Genomic DNA, 24,324 nt, shown 5'->3' on the forward strand with positions numbered 1-24,324 from the left:
AATAGAGCTTAGTCTCTGTAATTACATAATAAAACAAAACATTTTAAATATTTCTTTAATGGCATTATTAATCCGAGACCTTTTTGGAAAACATTGATTTTTCATTTCGATTTAATACCTATTAACAAGTATAGGATCACATTCACATTTTTATACAATTTCAACACTATTTACACGCACATCGTTACGCTAGAGCAAACAAGATACAAAATGTATGAATTAAACATTTATTGTATAACTTATGAAATAAAGTAAAATCGATACGCTGCTCTCTATCTCTATTGGACAGAGATGCCTGTGATTTGGACATAAGTGTCAAGGGAAATTCTTGATCATTGTCAATTCTACCTAATATTATAAGCAGGCATAAATTTATAGTCAGGAATACGACAATAGAGTCGAATCCAATCAGAATCTAGTGAAAATTGCAGTAACATCTTCATTATACATATCAATTTGTGCACAATTTATAGAGAATGATTCTAACTATAAAAAAGTGGTACATGCCCGTTATCTCTCATGACTACAGTTAACTTTTATATTGTAAGTAGCCACATAATATATGGGCCATATGGTTTACATATATTTATAACTACTGTGTATATTAAATTAGGTAAAATCCGAAATATATTAATTTTTACTTACAAAAAAAAAATACAAGTTTCACAGCACATTAGGAAAATCAATAAAAGATGTTCAAGATCATCTGTCTCTTGTAGGAAACTTAATCCGTGCATCGGAAAAAAATCCTTTTTAAATTAATACCATGGCAGTGTAATAGTGTCCACTTACAGTGGAACAACTAATAAGAGATGATTTTAATAATTTATCTACAGTCATCTCAGTTCGAATCTGATTCCATGTGGCTCTTATAACTACGACGTGATTTTTTGACGCGCTGACGAAACTTGACCGCGTGGAAGTCAGAGTCGTCGGAAACGTCCTCGGGCGGTTTGGCGCTCGGACCGGCGCCCCCGCCCCCCGCACCCCCCGCCACCGGGACGGGCCACGCGCCGCTCTCCGTGCTGCAACTGCTCTCCAGCTCACTCTCGTTCGTTTCATTCATGAGCCGCGCTACTGTCTGGTTGTACCCGATTTTGGGCGAGAGTCGACCTTCGAGCGAGGTAGTGGCGCGTTCGGTCTCGTCCTTCAAGGGCGGCGACTCGCTGGAGTCGGACCGGTGCAGAGCGGCGCGGCCGTTTCTCCTGACGCGGCGCAAGTTCAGCCGGGGGCGGCTCTCGGAGGGGAGTGAGGGGGCGTGGCCCTCGTGCTCGTGGGGCTCGAGCCGCAGCGACTCGCCCAACGAGTCACGCGAGCCGTTGACCGGAGTCGGGACGATGCTGATTAGATTGGGGGGGACGCCGTAATTCGCGTTTTGATTGCCCGGCGACAGGGGCCTGCTGCTGGCCGAATGGTCGTCGTCTGAATCCACCTCGGCTATCCGGAAAAGCGCCGGTGCGTTTTGACCTCTGTAACCTGTACACATTTTTTATTTATTGCTTACATGGGTGGACGAGCTCACAGCCCACCTGGTGTTAAGTGGTTACTGGAGCCCATAAACATCTACAACGTAAATGCGCCACCCACCTTGAGACATAAGTTCTAAAGGTCTCAGTATAGTTACAAGGGTTGCCCCGCCCTTCAAACCGAAACGCATTACCGCTTCACGGCAGAAATAGGCAGGGTGGTGGTACCTATCCGCGCGGACTCACAAGAGGTCCTACCTGCACTGAGGAATAGTTTGAAATGATTCCATCACCTCGTTTTTACTATCGCACCGCCCGCCAACGGAGTAGAGTTCATCCACTGCGGTTATCCACAGTGCGTTTCCAAAGATCTTTTTTGCCACGTACCATCCGGCTTTAAAATGAGCTCCCCTCCACGGTGTTTCCCGAGCGCTATGACATGTCCTTCTTCAAACGAGGTTTATGGAGAGTGCTTAACGGTAGGCAGCGGCTTAACGGTAACCACTACCATCAACTCATCCGCCAATAAAACCGTCCAAGGACAATAAAAAAAAAAACTTTCAGGCGATATAGATATATAAGTGACCAAACTTACCTGAGCTTGTACTGGGTAACGCCATGTTGTCTTCGTAATTGTCGTAGTTCGTACAGTTGTTGTTATCGCTACTATCTTGAGGTGTGGTGCCACCTATAATAAACAACAATAAGATCATGGAGTCCGTCTTCGTCGCGGCCTAAAGGATAAGACGTCCGGTGCATTCGTATCGTAGCGATGCGAATCCTGCAGGGAGGTACCAATTTTTCTAAGGATACATGTGTGTATTTGACAAATGTTCACGAATGACTTTCACGATGTACTAATAACAACGTCTTAAAATCATTAGCGTAATCACTAACCAGAATTATGTCTACTTCTACCGTGCAACAGAAATTGGTTCCAATTCCAAGGGTGGGGAAGCTGTTGTACTGTACAACCCAAACTTAAAAATCATGTCTCATGATGGCCAAGTGGGTGGCGATATTAACGTTATTTGTATTTGTGCCTATGGGCTCATGTAGGTAGAGAGAGAGAGAGAGAGAGAGAGAGAGATAGAGGGAGGGAGGGAGGGAGAGGGAGGGGAGAGGGAGAGGGAGGGGGAGAGAGAGAAAGAGAGAGAGAGAGAGAGAGAGAGAATACACTTTATCGCACACCAAAACACAATTTACATTCAAAAAACAGTCAAAAAGCAGATACATTTGTACAATAGGCGGTCTTATCGCAAAAAGCGATCTCTTCCAGACAACCGTTTAATTTACAGAAATTCTGGAAAATATAAAAATATAGCAGGTATGTTGCGGTGTACCATAGACAATACATTATTATAGAAAATATATACATACAATAGACACATATATACCGTTTACGTAGATATATACCGGAAAAGCGCCGTTCTCTTACCGTTGTTCCTTAAATTCGAGACTCTTCTGTAACAATTTGTTTTGGCTTTTCTTTTAACGGACCTACTGGAGTTCTGTCGTCTTCTAACCGGTCTGATCATCTAAAATCAAACAATAGTCACATTGAAAATAAATCACGACTACAAGTGAATCATTCTGTTGTAGTAAATTAAAATGATGTTACAATAGGAGTGGGTAATATCGGTTTTGCCGCGTATCGAATCGTATCTATATATCGAGGATCAATATCGGATATTGAATCTATATATTTTCTGAATCTATATATTGATGGATGCTAGTAGATTTTCTCGATTCATGATATTTGAGATTTGAAACGATACGCTGATATAATATCGTAGTAGATATAGATTTAAGTCAACGTTATACGGTTGGTTTTCTGATATCAATTTATAATATGATCTTAAAGTAATAAAAAGAACATGAAAATAAAAATATCAAAAAAACTTTCCTTCATGCTTTTATCAGGCTTAGGACTGGCTACATTATTTTCAGTTTTTAGAATTTTGTGTCTTAATTTAAAATTACAAAATATACCAAAAGAGTGTAGATTTCAAAAGTTTAATACAAACACAAGAAATAAACTCAATTATTTGGATTCAAATAAAAATAGAAAAATGTGTACTTTAAAAATCAAACACAAAAAACTTTTAAGTATTTATAAACACTTGTCCAAAAAATCTAGTTTAAGGTCAAAGCGCGTGAAATTAAATTCAACGATGCAAATAGGCTATACTGCATTCAAGTTAGGGTCGAAAGTTGAAACTTCTTTCCTTAATTGTATCCTGCTGATACGCTAAGAATAATCTACAGACATATGGACTTAAATATAAGGTTTACAATTGTATGGATAATGCCCGTTTCTGTTTCATTCATCACATGATATCCATATCGTGCGCTCACTCACTCTGGCCGATTCGATACGAACCAAACGAATATTGCTGATATTAACGAATCGGTACGATATGCCGATGCGCATCACATCGAGCAATATCGTGTATCGGCTGATATCGAAATATAGATTTCGATTCACGAATCGGTACGATATGGCGATGCGCATCACATCGAGCAATATCGTGTATCGGCTGATATCGATATATAGATTTCGTGCGGGGCGATATCGGATTCAACGATATTGCTGCGATATATAGATATTGAATCTATATACGATTTATATCACCCACTCCTATGTTACAATAATGTTCTAATGTTGTTGACATTGTGGTACTGATATTTTATGACCAGTGTGATACGTTAGTCTCTATGAGATATGTTACGTGCCTTTACTTGTTAGGCCTTTAAACTATGATCTAATAGCTTAATAGAATTGATTTCGATTTATGCACTGCGATCCCCTCCTTCTTCTTCTTCTCTTTCTCCACTTATCCCACTAGGTGGGGCACAGCGAGTTTTTCTCTTCCATTCTCTTCTATCAGCCGTCATCTCAACACTTACTCCTCTCTCTCACATTCACACAATCCATCCATGTCTTCTTCGGTCAACCTCACGCCCTCTACCTTGCACTACCATTTCCATACATCTTCTCTCTACGCATCACATGTCCATACCAGGCTAACCGTCCGCTATTTAATTTATAAATTACCGGGGTTAATTTCGCACTTCCTCTTGCAACCTTACTGGTGGTAGGACCTCTTGTGAGTCCGCGCGGGTAGGTACCACCACCCTGCCTATTTCTGCCGCGATACTGTAATGCGTTTCGGTTTGAAGGGTGGGGCAGCCGTTGTAACTATACTTGAGACCTTAGAACTTATATCTCAATGTGGGTGGTGCATTTACGTTGTAGTAGGCTGTATGGGCTTAGATCCCCTTGCCTTTCCTAACAAGGAAAAATTGTACCAAAAAAAAATGTCTAGGCTCCAGTAACCACTTAACACCAGGTGGGCTGACTTCGCTCGCCCATTTAAGCGATAAAATAAATAAATAAAAACCTCCGGCAGCAGTTTCAGTGTCAGGTTCCGGAAGCTTGTGTTAACGACGAGGTTGTCTCACCCGGGCGGAGTTCCTGTAGAGCGCTCGTGCGGGCTCGTCGGAGTCGGTCCGATCGGCGGGGGGTGCGGGGCGGGGCGCGGGGCGCCGCATCGCGCGGGTGCGCACTCCCTTGCCCTTGCCACTCGACTTGCCCGCGCTGCGAGGCTGCTTGCTGCGCCTGTAAATTAATCAAATCCATATTCCTCAGTTATCTCCGTACTGTAATAATAATCTCTAGGCCATATTTTATAAGTTAGTTAACAAAACAAAAAAATTGATTTTGAGTTTTTATTTTATCATAAAACTTCTAACTCATTTAAAAACGTAACGTATGATCGATAAATCGAATTCTCTAAACACCGGTTCTAGAATGTTATCATGATCTTTGTTTCGAAAATTCTTTACAACAGAGAGACAAGCTTTCAAATAAGACAGTGACAAACAAAAAATACATAATATAAAAACATTGGCACAAAGACTATATCGAGGTTTGTTTGTGCCCGAACTGAATTCGGTAGTTTGAATAATTATTGAGGTGCATGCCGAAACTTACGACGCTAACTAACACATTATCCATGCTTTGCTCACCTGAGGGCGTCTCTTTTCTGCGGCCGTACGTTTTTATTGTAACGAGACGTCACCAGGCGAGCCATGCGATTGGGGCATCGTTGACCGCGTGCTCCATTTTGATTTTCTAACAAGAGAAACAATTGTTAAAAAATTGTCAATTTATTTATAATAAGTATGCCGGTTGCAAGGCAATCCGTCGCCGAGAACAATTACTAAGGTTGGTGATTTCAAACGAAGCGCTTCAAGCCGCCTTCCTAATGACGCTAAGTAATGGAGTTTACTCATATAAATAATCACGTAACTAAAAAACGTTATACAACTTGCATTCTCTCTCTCCTTCTATTGTGTACATGTGCGTCCGAGTATCGTCATTCGAGTAGATGAGCATTATTTTTATTTAAAATTAGTATTACTGTTACGCCGCCGCGCCGGTAAGATTAACTCCATCTATCGCCGAATAGTCGAACGAATACCGAAGGATCTAGTAACATCTAGAACGCGCGAGAAGTACAACGCCATCTATCGTCAGATAGCGGAAACACAATACTAGAAATGTGTGGAATATTCTCGACGATTCTAGGGATTTCGTCTCGACTATAAAAGCGTTGCAGAGATGGCACGCAGTCAGTTAGTAAATGGAACTACTCGAAGCGAAACAGCGAAAGGATCACCTGAAGCGAAGCGGAAGAAGCGAATTGAGTTTTAAAGTGTTTAAAAGTGTTCTAAGTGTTGAATACAGTGTTAACTTGTGAATCGGTAGAATTTTATTTATACCTTAACCCTAGCGCGTAACGTTACTTAAATTACAAATGAATTAAAAGAAATTGTAAGCTGGAGTCATATCACCACGAAAAATTCATTCATTCCGGTTTCAACAGTAGGTTAGTGATTCGTATAGTCCCCGGCACGTAACTTGGCAAGAGTCGCTAGATGCGCAGAAGTCGTTTTTTAGGTCTCTTTGGTTGTCAAGCGGGACGCGGGGAAAGACGTAGCACCGTTCCGAGCGCGCGATTGGTGAGTCAGTCGACCCTCCCCTCCTGCACCGCATCCACGTTCCGTTCGCTCCTGATTACACATGCGCCTACTAAATTGTAGGAACCCTTTGTTTATATTGAGTATTTGTTACGAGTTGTTATTATTGTTTAAAATTTAGTTTTTGTTACGAGTGTTATTGTTTTAAGTTTGTTTGCAATGGCAAGACCAAATACCAATGACCATATAATCGATTCAGTCACTGAGCGTTTTATTATTTACGCCAGTGACGACAACGAGTCTTCGTTATGTCGACGATGAGGAGCCAACTCCTTCCACCAGCTCAGGCTACCATAAATTTAATCCAAGGGGTAGCACTATTAGAAAATGATAGTGACGACGGCGACACATAATTTTTAATATTAAGTATATATTTTTTAAATAAACTTAATTGTATTTTATTTATAAAACCTAATACACTTCACGAATTCCTCTCTTTTCTTTAACTTTCTTCTAAACACACAGGTTAAAAATAAATTATGGCAAATAAAAAATTTAATAAAATTAAATTATATGCGGGCATAAGTGACCATTTTTTTGTTGCAATGTGCACTATGCGCGACATTACCCCCACTACATCAAAACCTTGCCAACTTACGTGCCGCTTACTATACACTAGCTGATGTTCAAATTATGATATCAATAAAGCAATAAAGAACTAAACCACATTATACAACAAACCTCTTTTCGGCGGCAGCGGTAAGAAGTCGGCAACAATCTGGTCGGTGTCTGACGACTCCGAGTCCTGATCGAGCATGGACGCAGCCGACGAGGAGCCGTCCAAGGAGTCCGTATCGTAGGCGAGGCACTCTAGTTCGCGTTGGACCAGAGAATCGAAAAACGCCATCATCCGCGGGTCCTCGTTGGTCGACTGCTCTGCGTAGTTGTGCGATATGTACTGAAAACGAAACGAATGTTTGGTTGCGCGCGGGAGTAGTAATGGTATATGCGTAGTGAATTATTGGGATGGCGCCACCTTTGGAGTTTGTTAGTTAATAATTACTGTCAGTATCCAAAGCGTGGTGCTAACTCCCGGTCGATTACGCTTCACCGCTAGCTACCTAGATGGCAGGCTATTGCACAAATAGAGTTCCATCCATATTTAAGAATCTTTTGATTTTATACAATGTTTTCAAGGAGCCCTGCGCTGAGTAAGTCCCTGCGCTGGATCATCTAGAATATTCGACGGTACTCGCAAATGCTTTTGTTCGGTTGAGTTAGACTCGAGACAGACATAGACCTTCTCTAAATTTTCTACAAGGAAAATTTTGTGGGAAACTTCATACTCTTCCATCCGCGGAACTTTCGTAAAAAGGGGTACATAGTTTTTGCTTCACGTATTAATATATACCTGTCCGCTGTGATGAACGAGCGAGACGTAGTCCTCGTGGCTGTATATCTCCCGGGGATTGTCCGATCCCTGAGCTTCTTCTAAAAGAGTTCCGCGCATTTTCGGGTACTCAATGGTCGACCAAACCTGAAATAACCAATTCATTGACTCACCAATCGTGCAACTTCTTTTTGTAAGTTTTTTTGCATTACATGGCTTTCGAAAAGGTGAAAAGGAATTTTTAACATCGTCAATACATGTAATCCATTTGAACGAATTATAAATGAATACAAAACGATACTCATTACTATTTATTTCCGTATATTTATTGTGTATGATGATGATGATCTTATATTTATATGGGAAAGAAAAAGCCTGATTTTTTTTTTTTTTTCCTGCCAATGCTGATAGCCTTGAGAGGCTATTTCAGCTTCACCCTAACGTTAGTAGGTGAGCTCGCGGGGCTCAACCGGAGAGTAGCTAACACTGACCCTAGCAAGAGCAGTGCTTCGCAGAATCTACCACCGGATCGGAAACGCGACCCACTGAGAAGATCCGGCGAGAAACTCAGTGGGCTGAGTCTATGGGTTAGTTCGTTCGTCGAGCCCTTCGTCGCAACCGACGGGTTCGACGAGGACGGTGACCGGTGCTTGTGGTGCCTAAAAGCACCGTTAATGGATCAGGAGGATCCGTAATGACGTGCTTTGGGCGACGTCGACGGTTTACCATTCGGTCTACTGGGTCGGGTATGTAATTTCCAGCGGCTACGATGAGAGGGTTCTCATGTCGTGCCGCCTTCTCAAAATGGCGCAGTTGAATTTCTTACAGTTTCTTTTCATGGTTTAACTCTGGCAATTTCCGAATAGTTTCATCAAACAAACGATTTATCATCGATTTGGAATTAAATCGATTTGTTTGTTCCAAAAAAAAATTAATTTAATCATTTCGATAGTTCCGTATTCTGTGGACGCGCAGCCTATTACAAATCAAAATTCGTGAGTTAATGAACGCGAGGCAACGTAATGGAAACACTGTCAGACCTCCGATAGTGGAGCATCCGTAACCACAAACACTTATGTGGTATAGCATGTAAATTGATTAGATTGTACTCTTCTGCCCACTTATGTAAAGCTCTCCCTCTTTAAGAACGGCTGGTAGATAACTCAATTGTTGAGTTAAGCTCGCCATTATATAATTTATTACTGTATTAACTGTGTGTACAATAAAGAATAATCTGATATTCAAAGACTCGTATTTTAAAGAAAATACGGCTCACGCTTTTTTCAACATACTTTTATAATTTTTTCAACGCCCGACGACGCAATCGTACAGTAATGTCGATTGTACCTCACTTGGTTAACTATGGATCTGTGTCCGTAAAGAATTAAATGCGGTGGCTCGACAGCCAATTCTGAAATAGAATAACACAAAAACATTACAATTTTAAATCAATATATTTGAAATTCCGATTGAAACGGTTCGATGATGATTCTATGTATTTATGCACCGGTTTCTCTATAGCTTTGATGAAGCAATGACCCAATTGCATAGTCAAATATCATGAAGAATATATTATTATAGTAACTTACCAGATCCCCCTCCACCGTCTGGGATTTTCCATGCATAGATGTTAAAGTCATCCGAACCGGACAGCACATATTCGTCATTCTGACCCGCAAAGGAACAACTCTTCATTGTACACGAATTATAATAATCTTGATGATAGAATTCAGCAACTGGTTCTGGCGATTGGACAGCATACAGCACTGGTGGAAGTCGTCGCCTTAAGGCTAATACGTGAGTGCCAGTTGAATTAAAACAAACGCTCATGCTGTTCTGATAGGGACCCTTCTTTCCACTATAACGTACAACTGGCCTACAAAAAAAAATTAACAATCAGAACAAACAGCAGCAGAGTACACTTGCATAACAAAGGGAAGATCTACAAGTAGTAGGAATAAAAAAACTTACTGTTTAGGTGAACGCAAGTCCCACAGACTAATTCCATCCCTTGCATTTGCAGACACAAGCATTCCAGCTTGTTGCGGGTGGTACATTACCCCATGGAAAGCTTTTCGACTCCGTGATATAACCAAGGACTCTGTTGGACATTTACAAATGTAAATATGCTGGAAATTTAATGTCACATGTTATGCTATAGAAAATGTGGGATATATTTCACTGTGTAACTATATAGTTTTACATGTAATGCATTACATGCATTAGTTTTATTTTATTTTTCAATATTCTCATGAGTGTTACAGAGCACAAGTAAACATCTACTAACTACTTCACTGTATGTCATCATTGGATGCAAAAATATACTATGAGCAAACCTTATTTGTTGTACTAATACACAACACTATTATTTTCTTCTTCACTGTGGGAATATTTTATTCAGTTTGTATTGCTTATTATAATGCAATATATTTAGCATAATATTCATTGTTTTGTTTTCAAAGTATTCAAGGACCAATGCTAATGCTGGCAGTTCCCCACAATTCTTTGTCAATATCTAGATTGATTGTGAGAGCTGTAATCCTATTATAATTAACAAATATATACATATACTAGTTGATTATAATAGTTATAATCTTTTACAAGTGACCTCCTTGTCTGTGACTGTTATTAATTAAACCTATTGTGCTTGAATATTTTCCTCTACCTAATCGCTGCTATCCTACGGGGCTGTTCAACTACACGCAGACCGGTAGTTGAGCTTACAGGCTTAGCCTCAGAAATTTGCTAACACTGACTAGCAAGAGCAGTAAATCGGATCAGAATCCCGACCCATTTAGTAAATCAGTGGTTTGTTAAAATTACATTAGCTTTTATATCCTTAAGGTACTAATACTTCCATGAAGTTCTGATAACATATGTACAAAATTTAACAGTATCGCCTAAGAGACATGCATTTGTATTCTTATACGATCACAAAATCAACAACAAAAACAAATCTTACCATGAACAGATCTCCTGGTGTCAAACAGCAGCAGTCTTCCATCATTACCGGCGGTTGAAACTACACGTTCACTAAACGGATCTATGCTAAGACAGCATACAGCTCTCTGGTGTTGGAGTACTTCAAGTGGACTTTTGCTTTCCACATCATGAACAATTACCTAAATGTTAAATAAATAAAAGTAATGAGATCTGATTAAACTATCGCTCACAATACATAATAATTTTATGCTCTATAATGCTCATTTTGTTAAATCTGTTATAGTTATCATAAAAAATATTATTTACATGATATTCGTTTTATATATGATTATAAAACTAATAAAATCATAGAAAACCATGTCTCATAATGAAAATATAAACAATTACTTACAAAAACCACTTACAAACCTAAGTAATTATGTGAGACTGATATTTCATTGTCTTTTATTTAACTTACAATATCATCATTCCCTCCTGAATAAATCTTTTTGTTGTCATTAGTAATTCCAATACAAAAAATATTTGATTGGTGAACTGCTTTTAATGAGTGTGGTTTACCATGATCTAATATTGCATGCCCAAATTTCCAAACCATAACACGCCTGTCATCTCCACCTAAAAACAAGTGAAAAATATTTTCTGATATAGCATACAACTCATCTGTCGGTGAGTAGACATTGTCATTGATGAGCATCAACAATACCATTGTCTTCTGCTCTCCATTCCTTTCAAACCTCATTTGACAAAGGACATGTCAGGAAGGTACACAGAGAAAGGGTTTGTTCTAGAGTGCTGATAACCATTGTGATTCCAGACAGTATGGATGGACTATGCTCCTATGGCCGTTGATAAGATGGTAAAAAGACGACGAAATCATCTCAAACTTAGACCTTTACTTTTATTCCTTAGGGCATCATAAACACTAAACTATAAGAGACTTCGTCAGTGTTTTTATTACGTCTACTAAAAAGTCTATTGAACAAATTTGGCAAGAAACTTACGAATTTAGATATCATAAAATATATTCAAATTCTAATACAAGGATATGGTGAGCAATAATTACCTGATACGAGAATTTCGCCATTGCTTGAAAACTCTATAGCATTTACACACCCGAAATGGCACAAAAGATCTTTTCGATATAAATTCTTTGCGGCTTTTAAACGATTACTAAATAATTCTGATTTTATAGTAGGTATGACTGCACTTTCTCGTTTATATGTATATGGTGCAGGGTTAGCAATATTCGCCATGTTTAAAGAAACATCACCATCTTCTGTAAATATTATAAAGGGCTACAATAGCTAGATATGAAAATTGTTGACAATACAAGTTGACATTTATAAAACCATAGCTGCAAACTGTCAAACAGCGTTGTGGGATTTCGTTGTATCAGCTGTGAGCTCGAGGCTGCGTTCTATTTAAGGAGGTAGGAAAAAATGTAGAGAGCAAAGCAACTGATAATATGTGGAGAATATGTAAAAAAAAATTTATTGATGTTATACTTCTTTAGGCGCGTTATGAAAAATTGATGAGAGTGAAATTTTACGATGCGCGCGCACCATGACACAAATTTAACAGAATGAAGTTGCCCACTAAATCGCTCATTACAATACGACCGACGTAGCTTGGCGAGTCTGAATATATCCGCAGGTGAACTTTCCGAACCGTACCGAGAATTACCGAATTTGTACCATGTCAAGAAAAGGGATGTCCATTATGCGTGTTTGAGGATGTTGTTTAATCGTTTTTTTTTTAAATTGATTAAAATTTAAATAAATAAAAAAGAAATAAATTTAATAAAAATAAAGTATAACTTCTTACGCGCGTACATAAGTACACGCACCCTTTTTTTATTGCTTAGATGGGTGGACGAGCTCACAGCCCACCTGTTGGTAAGTGGTTACTGGAGCCCGTAGACATCTACAACGTAAATGCGCCACCCACCTTGAGATACAAGTTCTAAGGTCTCAAGTATAGTTACAACGGCTGCCCCACCCTTCAAACCGAAACGCATTACTGCTTCACCGCAGAAATAGGCGGGGTGGTAGTACCTACCCGTGCGGACTCACAAGAGGTCCTACCACCAGTGAAGAGGTGAAGAGGATTAAGATAGATGTGCATTTTAAAACAGGTATCAGATAGAGGGATTGAGCAATAGATAAAAACTTAGACCATAAATTATAAAATTATAGCGGATTCCTTTTGTAATAAATAGAGAGGCTTAATAGAGATTCCCCTGTCGTAATTGAATCGACCCGTAACAAATTAAAATGTTAAAAAAAATATAGTAAAATGAATGCGAAAAGCAAAACTGACGAGAGAGAGAGAGAGAATATAAGCTCTTAATTCAAACCAAAGAATAAAACATTTTACATAAAAAGAACATTTTCGTGATTTGACAATGCGCGTTCAAAACTAGAGAGTTTCGGTACGAACTGTTCAGCGGGATAGAGAAAAGTTAAGAGAAAGTGAGAAAAAGAGGATATATGCTATCGAAATGTTATAGAAGAATATTGAAAATATCGTGGCCGGAGTTCAGAACTAATCAGTCAATTCTACAGGAACTCTATATTAAGCACTGTCAATCCTCCATCGTTCAGGTCACATTCTCGCTTATAAAGCGCACCACCATCCGAACCGGTGACCACGACCACTGCAAGCCAAGGCCGTTTTCCAATTACAGCACAAGAGCGCAAACGGACTAAGAAAAAATTTGCGGGAACACTACATGTCAATTTTTTTATGTTGTTATAGGTTTTTTCCACAATCAATCTATGTATAATATTTATATAATGATGTATTAGACTTCATTTCATTTTTCATAAAACAGAAAAGGTTTTGGCTTATGATGCAAACAATTTGTATTAATGGGCCATGTTCCCTTTGCATTATCAAAAAAATTAATCAATTACGAAATAAACAGGAGGTACCATAGATTATACACTTAATATACTTGGGAGGTACGGTAGGTACATAACCTACACGAGATTTTTTAAGCTAAAATTTAAAACATATTATTCATAAATAAGAAACTGTTGTGAACTGTTCTGAGTTAAATAAAAATTACTGATGTTAAAATGGTAGTGGTAGAAAAAATGAAGTCAGTTTTAAAAGTTTCAGGTACATACCCTATACAGAAATAAATGTGAATGAATTTAGTTAATAAAAGGATATACATAAAATTTAGATGTAGTTTCAGATACAGAATCAAGTGTCGAAGAATCTAGTGATAGTGAGAATGAGTCTGTTACTAATAATGAAGTCGATGAAAACCCGGAAGCAGATTTCAAAAGCTCTAAATCAGATTCAGAGGAAGAGAATCGCCTTTTAGCAAACGAAGGCTGGGCGGATTCAATCTCAAAAATTTTAGGTTCCAGCAAACCCAAGAATAAAAAAACATTAGTCTTATCTAGGGCCAAAAAGCATTCAGAAATAGTAAAAAAAGAAAAAGAAGAGAAGCCAAGTTTTGAAGTTATAGGTGAAGTGAATGAAATTGAATCAAAAGTCAAGAAGGAAGAGATTAATGTAGAACCACCAGCTAAGAAAGTGGTTTGTTTTCTGAATATTAAATTAATAATGTTCTTTTTGTTATTGCACTAGTTTTAAGGTAGACTAGCTCACATACCAATCTGGTTTTAAGTGATACTGGAGCCCATAGACTGGTTAATGTGAATGAGACATGAATTTCAAGTCTCTATTGTATAACTGTCACATACATCAAAACTGCATATATCACTGCTTTATGCAAAAATAGGCAGAATACCAAACTATACCTACCTGTGTTGGCTTTTAATGCAAGATTTTATTTTTACTAGCAAAGATGGTGACATATGCCACTTTACCTAATATTAAGTTGTTACTGAAGCTGATTGACGTCATGAGAAATCTATACATAATTAAACAAAAATAAATATTTTTACTGGCACCTTAATATCTTAAGTCCTAATGTTTCAATGAAGACCATTTTATCTCTTACACTAGTAAACATGCCTCATAGCATAATATTGCATTTATAGACTAATTTTAAGGTTAGTCATTATTATGTTTTTAGATGAACTTTAGAGATGCCTTCTTATATAAATTTAACAGACTAAAAATAATTTGCAGAAACATGAAAAACCATCAATAAGAATTAAGCCAAACATCTTAGAAAAGGACAGAGAAAGATTATTGAATAAAATAGCCACTAAAGGTGTAGTACAATTATTCAATGCAGTAAGAAATCAACAAAAATCTATAGAGAAAGAAATGGATCGGAATGACTTGTCTGAAGGAAAGAAAGAAAAGATTTTGAAAAAATTTGATAAGAGAACTTTCTTGGATACCCTTATGGGACAGAGTAAATCAATAGTTGTTGATGAACATGTAAAAAGCTTAAAAGATGAAGTTAAAGATGAAACTGACAGACCCAAATGGAATGCTTTAAGGTAAGGAAAACAGAATTCCACTCCATGTAGACATGTTCGTATGATTACTGTTATTTGTACCCAGTTTATCATCATCCCATAAGACACCAGAATAAACATCATTCCCTTTCAATTGAAACTCACTAACTCTTCTTCAAAGCATCCCAGAAAAAAATCTGCTTTAATTAACTTAGAACACACTTGACTCCTTGGTAATCTTTATGTATAAAGTAACAGTCTTAATGTATGGTTTTTAATATATGAAGCCTTTCCTGAAGTGAAAGTTGTGTTGACGTTGACCATTCCTCCTTTAAAAAATACCTAGGCGCCTCAAGTTACTCACTCTCAAGGAGTTACCTTGGTAATAATGGTTACGAAGGGAAGGGATCGCTTCTGGGCGCTAGTGTAGCAACTGGAGTCTGTCCTGTCTGCTTCATAGAGGCCCTGAGAGAAGGCTTAAAATAAAATTTCGAGGTTTTGTAGTAAGACCTATATCTCATACCTACTTTATATCTTTCTATTTCTGATGAACACAAAAACGTTCACAAAGAAACAGTTTTTAATAATATGTGAAAAGCACTAGACCACACTCAAACTTATTTTGATTTAAAATGTTACAATTCTACTGTTTTACTTTTCAGAGATGACTTTATGATGGGAGCCAAAATGAAAGATTGGGACAAAGAATCAGTCGATGAATGAAATAAAGTTTCTACCAAAATATTTTTAGTAATGCATTTTCATTTTTAAATGTTAAGTAATTCTTTGTAATTGTACAAGAAATCCAAATTACAAAATTTAATATAGACATTATTACATATTCCTCAAATAATAAATTTACAGATAACACAAAAACGCACCTTTCTACTTCATTCATTCACAGAGTTTCTCGTCGGATTTTCTGTTCGTCGCGATTCCGATTCGGTGATTGATACAGCAAAACATTGCTCTTGCTAGGCCTGGCAGGCTTGCTTAGTGTAAGCAAGTCCTCCCAAGTTGAAACCCGTCAGCTCACCAACCAAACCGTGCGTGGGTGGAATAGCCCTTTAGGCTACAACGATTAGGTAGAGAAAAAAAATTATGTTGAATTCCATCGTCTCTCTAAAGGCCGAGTCACACCGGAATGGCAACGGCCGGCAGCGATGCCAGCGGCCTCGCGCGGCCTCCAGACTGCACGCGCCTAGTCTCCTCTTGACTAGTTTAGTTTCTTCATTAGGCAAAGATACTCGTATGTTTGGAGTGAACATGATGGAATTGGTTATTATATATATCCGCGGTGCCGCGAGCGGCCTTATGTCGCCGCTGGCAGAACCACCGAAAAGACACAAGCGGCGCGCGGATGTTCGCTTCACCGCGGGCGGGCGGCGGCTGTTTCGCGACCTTTTCAAGCTTTTCAAGCGATACTGATCTTTTAAGTATATAGATAAAGTTTAAAATTATTTCACACTGCAAGAGCTCGCCGCGACGCTGTCGGCCGCTGCCATTCCGGTGTGACTCGGCCCTAAGTCTAATTTCAACACTGAAAATTTTACTTTTTGTATTTTACGTAATGTATACTTAGCTTATAGCTATATTAAATGCGTATCTTTATTAATCTACGAAAATTTAAATTCTCATTAATTATCAAAACGTATAGGAAAAAAAAAGGATGGAAAAACTATAAAATACCTCAATCCAGTTCCCTGTATGTTATATTCGTCATATTCGGAGACATTGCAGTAGCTATTTTTAAATAAATTTTCGCTCGTATCTCTCTCACTCTCTTAATATCCTATGCATTTCTATAAATACAAATATGTAATCATTTATTTAATGTGCTATCACATTTTAATGTAGCTTTCCTGTAGTTATATTCCCTAACTAATTTCTGTGTGCTTAGTGCAAGTTTAGTTAGCTCATATTTGTATGGAATGGGATCCTTTGCCTACGTTTTCGGCTATAATCGGATTTTTTATTAGACGAAGTCAACTGACGTTTACTGTGTTGTCAGGTTTTGATGAAATAAAAATAGTGTTGTAACAAAGTGAACGATTGAAAAAACTCCTGAATTAATGAAATTGCCTCGATTGTCTAGTGAATAGTTGGTGTGCCGAATTGCCAATATCGGGTACGGGGTTCGAATTTTAGGCGTGCTTTGTACATACCAACGAGTTTTCGACGAAATATTATGTTCCTATAGTATCTACCTGTACTGAATACCGAGTGTTTTAAACATTAAGAAAAACATTGCGAGGAAGCTTGTAAGACTGTCCTATTTCCAATACATCATATAGTTGAAATTATAGATGTATAAAATATAACAATTATAGGTATGTAATGAAAATAAAAAAAACTGATTGTAGTTACATACTACTAGTAACATATATTGGAGCACTTTAATACAATTTTATTGTAAAATATAAACAATATTCTTTTATAGTTTGAAATTAATGATTAACTCTTCACACTCATTGTTCATCATGTGATTGAACGAGAACTGAACGCATCACTATTACTTTAAATATAGCAACATTATTTCACAAAGTGACATTAGCTACTGTCAGCTGGCTTCGTCTAATTAAAAATCCGACTATAGGGGCGCTGTTCCAACTGCATACAAAATTGGGCTAACTTTTACGCTAACGAGAACGTTAAAAAAGTCGCACTAAGCATAATGATAATAAAAATTCTGATATCAGTCGGTGATATATTCTCCATCCAATTTCTGATAATAAAAATTCTGATATCAGTCGGTGATTTGGTATTAAGCTTGTTCTTAACTAATTCCAGGGACAATAGGTTTTCTTCTTATGTCGGCTAGTTGGATTAGAAGCCAGTCAATCAGAAGTCGGAAACGAACAATTCGCTAGAAAGACGATGACGACGACGACTGTAGGTCCTCCTTCCAAGAATTGCAGATACTTTACTATTATTTGATTTTTTTATTATTAATTACGGATATTTAATTCTAAAACAGGATTAAATAGAGTCATTCGATATTTCATTATTTCTATCCATTTTATGTGTACCTAACGTTTTCAAGAGAAACAAAACAAGTTTTATAATGAAAACGATTTTTACAGTTTTATATCACCTTTATTATTCTGACGTTTTGAATACTTTTGATTTTCGTGATCGCGGACGAATAAAGCTCTTAATTGTCGACATTTTAATGTGCTGACTACTACCAAATCCAAAAAAAATGATGTTTTTGTTGACATAATCTTAATTATTTTCTTAACTTTTATGCCTATATATAGAAAAGCAAAAACGTTATTATTAAGTACATATATTATATAAATATAAGTAATCTTATTATTTTTTATCAAACCATTTATTTACAATAACTGCTATCTAATTGGTTATTGTGATATTAATTATTACATCCAATACAATCGTTAACTATGACATAGATAATTATGGATAACATCACAACAGTGTTTTAAATTTCAATTTTGTCCTTTTGGTAACTACAGACTCATTTAATATTTAATGTATATGCATCTGTACCTACAGTATGATGCATAATTTCTTTTGGTAAAGTCGAATATATTTTAACGGGCAAATTCCACACCATTGTTTCTATGGGAACATTCAATGGAGCATTCCAGTCTTTGTCTTCGGGATTTGGTACTAGTTTTTCATTAGTGGTAACAAACTCGAAATGTAGACGCCATTGTAATGAAACTGAAAAAAAAAATTAATAATTTTTAAGAGTTCTTACTGAATATCATCTATCTATACATATAAATAAAACTGGAGTGTATGTTTGTAATATTGAAATAACCGCTTTTTACTACATGCATAACATTATGAATAATTATATACGGTACATAGATACACCAAATAACATTTTTTACATTTTTTTGTCCGGCTAATATCTGGAACGGCTGGACCGATTTTGACTTTCAGTGATAGGTAGCTGATGATATAAGGAATAACTTAGGTTACTTTTTTTTGACTAGCTTCGTCCCGCGGTACGACAATAACCGCGGGTAACATCGCTATAAATAATAAAATTTAATGTTTCCGAAGCGAAGCGAGGGCGGGTCGCTAGTTAATTATAAATATAGCTTCTATGGACATATATATGAACCAGATTTAAATTTATTTATTTATTTATTTAATAAACAATGTTTCAACAGCATTTAACTAGACACAGGGTACAGAGGATGTTTTCTTAAACATGAGCCAATTAAAGAAACACATTGTTTCCAAAAAATGCTAACATAATTAATGAACACAGGTAGTCCAACTAAGGTAAGGGGCAGTTAAATAGGTAGATTAATTTTGTCGAATGATAACTTGCAGAATAAGTTTGAATCTGATTGTGTTGTGTCGATGTGTGTAAGTGCGTGTGAGTGTAATAAAGTGCTTGGTTTACATGGACGCTCGAAGATTGAAAGTGTTGTTTTAATGGAGCGATCTAAGTCATAAGAGTTGTAAGACGAGTTATTTGAAGTTGTTGTTGTAAGACGAGTTGTTTGAAGAGTTGTAAGAGTTGTCTTTGAGAACTATAGCTTTGGCTGTAACGGTTGGAAACAAACATAATATGATTGTAAGTGGTAACTTCTAAACAGCTAGAGGATCTGTATAGGTCAATGAACATGTTGAATAATAGACCGAATTAACAATAGATTTCATTGAAAATAGTATGAACTAGTTACCATCATCCACTTCAAAAGCAGGCGTTATGTGCAGGGGTATTGGTAGTATTAGTTGAGACTGAGTCAGGCCCAATGTCACTTCGTGATATCTTGCTACTGTCATGGATCTACTACTTGTCTCTTTGTTCACATTCTTAGGGGGTGATTTCGTTTTCAATACTTCTTCGGGTTGTAATGATACAGATACCTGCAAAGACAAATTTAAATTCTAAATTTTTTTATTTATTGCTTAGATGCAAAAAAAAAGATAAGTGGACGAGCTCACAACCCACCTGGTGTTAAGTGGTTACTGGAGCCCATAGACATCTACAACGTAAATGCGCCACCCACCTTGAGATATAAGTTCTAAGATCTCAGTATAGTTACAACGGCTGCCCCACCCTTCAGACCGAAACGGATTACTGCTTCACGGCAGAAATAGGCAGGGTGGTGGTACCTACCCGCGCGGACTGACAAGAGGTCCTACCACCAGTAATCACGCAAATTATAATTTTGGGGATTTTGATTTTTATTACACGATGTTATTCCTTCACCATGGAAATCAATCGTGAACATTTGTTGAGTACGTATTTCATTAGAAAAATTCGTACCAGCCTGGATTTAGAACACCGGTGCATCGCTCAACACGAATGCGCCGGACGTCTTATTCTTTAGGCCACGACGACTTGGCTGAGTTGTCTTGGACCTATTAGGTCTAGGCTTTGAGCGACCAATCTATGCAATCTCTGCTCTTTCAACAGTGAGAACAGAACTGAACCGCATCACTTTTTACATTTTTACACCAGTGACACTAAAATAGCAGAAATTAATGGCTATTATAAAATGGCCTAGGCTGGCCTAGGGTGAATATTGCTAGCCAACATTCTTTTAATTTTCTATACCGTTACGTTATGCTGAAGTCGTCGTGGCCTAAAGGATAAGACGTCCGGTGCATTCGTGTTGAGCGATATGCACTGGTGTTCGAATTCCGCAGGCGGGTACCAATTTTTCTAATGAAATACGTACTTAACAAATGTTCACGATTGACTTCCACGATGAAGGAATAACATCGTGTAATAAAAATCAAACCCGCAAAATTATAATTTGCATAATTGCTGGTGGTAGGACCTCTTGTGAGTCCGCACGGGTAGGTACCACCTCCCTGCCCATTTCAGCTGTGAAGCAGTAATGCGTTTCGGTTTGAAGTGTGGGGCAGCCGTTGTAACTATACTGAGACCTTAGAACTTATATCGTAAGGTGCGTGGCGCATTTACGTTGTAGATGTCTATGGGCTCCAGTAACCACTTAACACCAGGTGGGCTGTGAGCTCGTCCACTCATCTAAGCAAAAAAAAAAACGCATAACACTTTGCTTAATATTTTTATACTAAGTCATAATTTGTAAATCGCGGCAACTTTTAGAAGTGAAACCGTCACCGGCATCATGCTACAGCGCACATATAATTAGTGACTCCAAGTAAATAAGTCGATATATGAGTCGACTATTATCAAAGCCGGCAATCTGACTTTTGGACAATGATTGGTAAATCAGAAAAACGAATTATTGACTTTGTATTCCATTGGCAGTCACAAAACTCTTCGGAACGACATCTTAGATAAATAACAGGTTAACTATTAACCTTTATTTAATGCAGGTTTTGAACCGTATTCTTTAAAGGAGACGATTATATTCAAATCAATCTGTATTGACATATCAATAAAAAAAATTTGTCCAAATGCACAGATTGCCACCTTTGATAATAGACGACTCATATAGTTGTTTGCATGAGTGCATCATGCTCATCACAAACCGGGAGAAGTGGCGATTGCTCGTGAGACGCATCACATCTGCCCGCAGCAATAATACTGACGACCACGACCGCTCTGACAAGAGTGACACAAAAAAAAGAAAATATGGCATACTAGCCTATAGGCCACTAGTTTGTAAATATTTTTTATTTTATCATAGACATTGTCAATATCATGATACAATAAACTCTGCCTAATTGAGAATAACATAATTTTCATTTTATTGCCTGTTGAATGAATGAAAATATAACTAATGCCGGACTAATTGGTAGTGCCAAAACAAACAGGGTATTGAAGTCATTGTCGTCATCAAGAGATTTTCTGACAGATAAATAATTTTATATACAAATATCAGTTTAATGTTAATTTTATTCGCAATACAAATCTATTACTTTATGTCATACTATATTAAACAATTTAATTACCTGCATACAAGTAACTGTTCCAACAGAGAAATCAAATGTACCAACAATATCTTCTCCGAGTTTATATGCTGATTTAAACATGCAGAACCTGCCTACTTTTCCTCGGGTGTTGGTTATCATGTATGAATTTGGACTTCTTCTTGCTGTCAAATTCTGTAATTAAAGATACACAGTTTATAGTTCGATAAAGGTTTTCAAACTACGGAACATATCTTAGATCAAGATCATACAGAATTTAGTCAAAGAAAGAACTTCAGCTCTTCAATGTAAAGTGCAGAACAAATGCCACTATTCTCTAATAACCTTTTTACCATTGTGTAATGGGTGGATAATTGTTTCTTAAAAAAGTGAAACCTGAGAGGGGACCAAACTAATTTTTTTTTTGTTTGTAACTTTAATATGTTTTACTATATTTCTTTTCACAATAAATTAGATTCTTTATTTTATTTTATCCATTTATAAAAGTGAAGAGGTGTTTAACTCACTTAAAACAGTAAATATTTGTATTAATTTACCAACCTGTAAAACCTGCAATGCCATAGTCAATGGTGTCTCCACTTTCCTCTCCTCAGAAAATGGATTAGTCGGGTGAAGTTCCTCAGTAGTTTCATTACCACACAAAGCAGCAAGATCTTGCATATTTATTATTGGGCTTATTGGCAACACTCTAAACGGAATTCTGACCATTTTAATGTGAGACCCCACTTTTTGTGTTGCTATTGTTATTTTATATGAGTATTTCACTGAAGTACCTCTGTATGATGGCGGTGCTTCTATGGGGAGAGATTCTCTGTACCAGACTATAAATTTTAATATATTCAATTTACATACAAAAGCAAGCATTATTAAAAAATTAAAAATATTTTTTTTTTTTTTAACACTAAGTTAAATTAGTTAACCTAACTTGAACACAATTTACAATAATAAAAATGTACAATGTAAATAAATACTAATAATAATAATAATCCAATAAATGTAAAGCTCACCCTCTTTAAGAACGGTTAGCTGGTAGATACCTCAATTGTTGAGTTAAGCTCGCCATTTTATAACTTTTCACAATTATTATATTGTATTAACTATGTGTACAATAACTAATGAGTGTAAAATTTATGTTTTTTCAACAGCTCAATATTCCTACTTACATGTTTTCGTTTCACCTAGTGGTATAGTCAAGTCACAGAACAATATTTTAGGTTTACTATGGAACACTGCGTCTCCAACATCACAGGCTGCTACTTCCAAAGAAGTTGTTTTCCCTAATATTGGGGTTTTGTCACCTTGAGCCCCTGACGTTGAATAGAAGCAATGGAACTGTGCTGAAGCCCAAGCTAGATTTTCTAATGTGTCACTGAAAATAATCAATGCGATATAAGTACTTAACTAGCTCATACTATCCATACTATTTTCTTTCATGTTTGTACAATGATCATTATTTATAGCTTGGCATATTTCTTTTATTTATAAAAAATTTTGTACTTACTTAATAATGGTACTTAATTCTATATAACGTGAATAAATATTTAAGAGCCGTATATAATCTATACCTACAAGCTATTTCAAAGATATTTACAAAAAGAGATTAAGGTATGGCTATAAGTTTCAAAACACAATTTTTTTTTACATGTTTTTTCAGAGCCTGTCCAAACAACTCCATTTAACATATTCAGAATTGAGTCCAATATTTGTTTAAAATATAATATTTTGTACATAGTATTTGTGATTTAATATACAAAAACTGCATAATCCTTTTTAAAACTTTTAAGAAATTAAATAAAGCTTTTAGATTATAGAATTCGATTTAATAATTCGCATATTTCTTTCTCTATCAGTTCAACAGTTGTGTTCGTATTGTTTTATGAAAACTAGTAATACAGTAGGTACCTGTGGCTTTGCGAGTTCCTATGTTCAGGTTGAGCTGTATAACAGAAAGAAATACAACATTCTATTGCTTCACCAGCTAAATATACAGTTCCTGTAGTCAATTTAGCGGATAGTTCGATCATCTTGTAAAAAATGGTTTATTTATGTTAGTAAATCAGAATCTTTACGAATTATTCAATTCAAAATATTTATCGCAATTCCTACATTGGTGAGCTGTCAGTTCTTTTTTATTTAATTTATTAATTGGGAAGGCAAAGGGAACGCATCTGAAATCTCAAAATTTTATTAAGTACCTACTTTTCAAAAGGATAAGTCACTTCAGCAATTTCCACGGTAAAGAAATAATATCACGTTATAAAAATGCAAATTTAGCATAAAATATATTTGAGTG

The 24,324-nt window shown here is 36.8% G+C and overlaps 3 protein-coding genes and 1 long non-coding RNA gene across 5 annotated transcripts; 2 read left to right on the top strand and 2 right to left on the bottom strand.

The window, feature by feature from the left end:
* Positions 1-41: 41 nt before the first annotated feature.
* Positions 42-12,400, bottom strand: LOC101739949 (DDB1- and CUL4-associated factor 5). 2 transcript variants are annotated; one of them, XM_012697679.4, is made up of 13 exons: positions 11,849-12,400; positions 11,243-11,400; positions 10,805-10,964; positions 9,814-9,943; positions 9,432-9,718; positions 9,135-9,253; positions 7,864-7,989; positions 7,194-7,410; positions 5,499-5,604; positions 4,932-5,088; positions 2,905-3,004; positions 2,062-2,154; positions 42-1,476 (listed from the first exon to the last, which is right to left on the bottom strand). In XM_012697679.4, the coding sequence occupies exons 1-13, from the start codon at positions 12,036-12,038 to the stop codon at positions 842-844; spliced, it is 2,478 nt and encodes an 825-aa protein (XP_012553133.1). In that variant the 5' UTR covers positions 12,039-12,400; the 3' UTR covers positions 42-841. The 2 variants fall into 2 exon arrangements, with proteins under 2 accessions (XP_012553133.1, XP_021209232.1); XM_021353557.3 differs by having other exon boundaries at positions 1,306-1,469.
* A 642-nt stretch (positions 12,401-13,042) lies between these two features.
* Positions 13,043-15,923, top strand: LOC101739719 (RRP15-like protein). The gene is made up of 4 exons (XM_062676066.1): positions 13,043-13,908; positions 13,982-14,337; positions 14,896-15,215; positions 15,836-15,923. The coding sequence occupies exons 1-4, from the start codon at positions 13,866-13,868 to the stop codon at positions 15,894-15,896; spliced, it is 780 nt and encodes a 259-aa protein (XP_062532050.1). The 5' UTR covers positions 13,043-13,865; the 3' UTR covers positions 15,897-15,923.
* Positions 15,924-17,304: 1,381 nt separating this feature from the next.
* LOC105842989 (uncharacterized) lies at positions 17,305-18,479 on the top strand. Its single transcript, XR_009976662.1, has 2 exons — positions 17,305-17,871; positions 17,964-18,479. It is a non-coding gene; the product is annotated as an uncharacterized LOC105842989 (long non-coding RNA).
* LOC101739575 (RAB6A-GEF complex partner protein 2) lies at positions 18,248-24,315 on the bottom strand. The gene is made up of 6 exons (XM_004923278.5): positions 23,934-24,315; positions 23,195-23,400; positions 22,572-22,852; positions 22,053-22,205; positions 19,841-20,027; positions 18,248-18,860 (listed from the first exon to the last, which is right to left on the bottom strand). Exons 1-6 carry the CDS (start codon positions 24,053-24,055, stop codon positions 18,652-18,654), a joined length of 1,158 nt encoding a protein of 385 aa, XP_004923335.1. The 5' UTR covers positions 24,056-24,315; the 3' UTR covers positions 18,248-18,651.
* Positions 24,316-24,324: the final 9 nt, after the last annotated feature.

This window comes from Bombyx mori, chromosome 25 (assembly GCF_030269925.1).
Source record: "Bombyx mori chromosome 25, ASM3026992v2".
NCBI classification, from domain to species: domain Eukaryota; kingdom Metazoa; phylum Arthropoda; class Insecta; order Lepidoptera; family Bombycidae; genus Bombyx; species Bombyx mori.

Bases quoted from the DNA above. Each gene is read 5' to 3' on its own strand.
- LOC101739949 (XM_012697679.4), bottom strand. From the start codon at position 12,038: ATGGCGAATATTGCTAACCCTGCACCATATACATATAAACGAGAAAGT. The intron at 9,944-10,804 runs GTAAGATTTGTT...AATGTCCAACAG, and splicing joins CACCAGGAGATCTGTTCATG to AGTCCTTGGTTATATCACGG. The intron at 5,089-5,498 runs GTGAGCAAAGCA...ATTAATTTACAG, and splicing joins CAGAAAAGAGACGCCCTCAG to GCGCAGCAAGCAGCCTCGCA.
- LOC101739575 (XM_004923278.5), bottom strand. From the start codon at position 24,055: ATGATCGAACTATCCGCTAAATTGACTACAGGAACTGTATATTTAGCT. The intron at 23,401-23,933 runs GTACCTACTGTA...GATTATTTTCAG, and splicing joins AGGAACTCGCAAAGCCACAG to TGACACATTAGAAAATCTAG. The intron at 22,853-23,194 runs GTAAGTAGGAAT...TAAAATTTATAG, and splicing joins ACTAGGTGAAACGAAAACAT to TCTGGTACAGAGAATCTCTC.
- LOC101739719 (XM_062676066.1), top strand. From the start codon at position 13,866: ATGGTAGTGGTAGAAAAAATGAAGTCAGTTTTAAAAGTTTCAG. The intron at 13,909-13,981 runs GTACATACCCTA...ATTTAGATGTAG, and splicing joins GTCAGTTTTAAAAGTTTCAG to TTTCAGATACAGAATCAAGT. The intron at 14,338-14,895 runs GTTTGTTTTCTG...AATAATTTGCAG, and splicing joins AACCACCAGCTAAGAAAGTG to AAACATGAAAAACCATCAAT.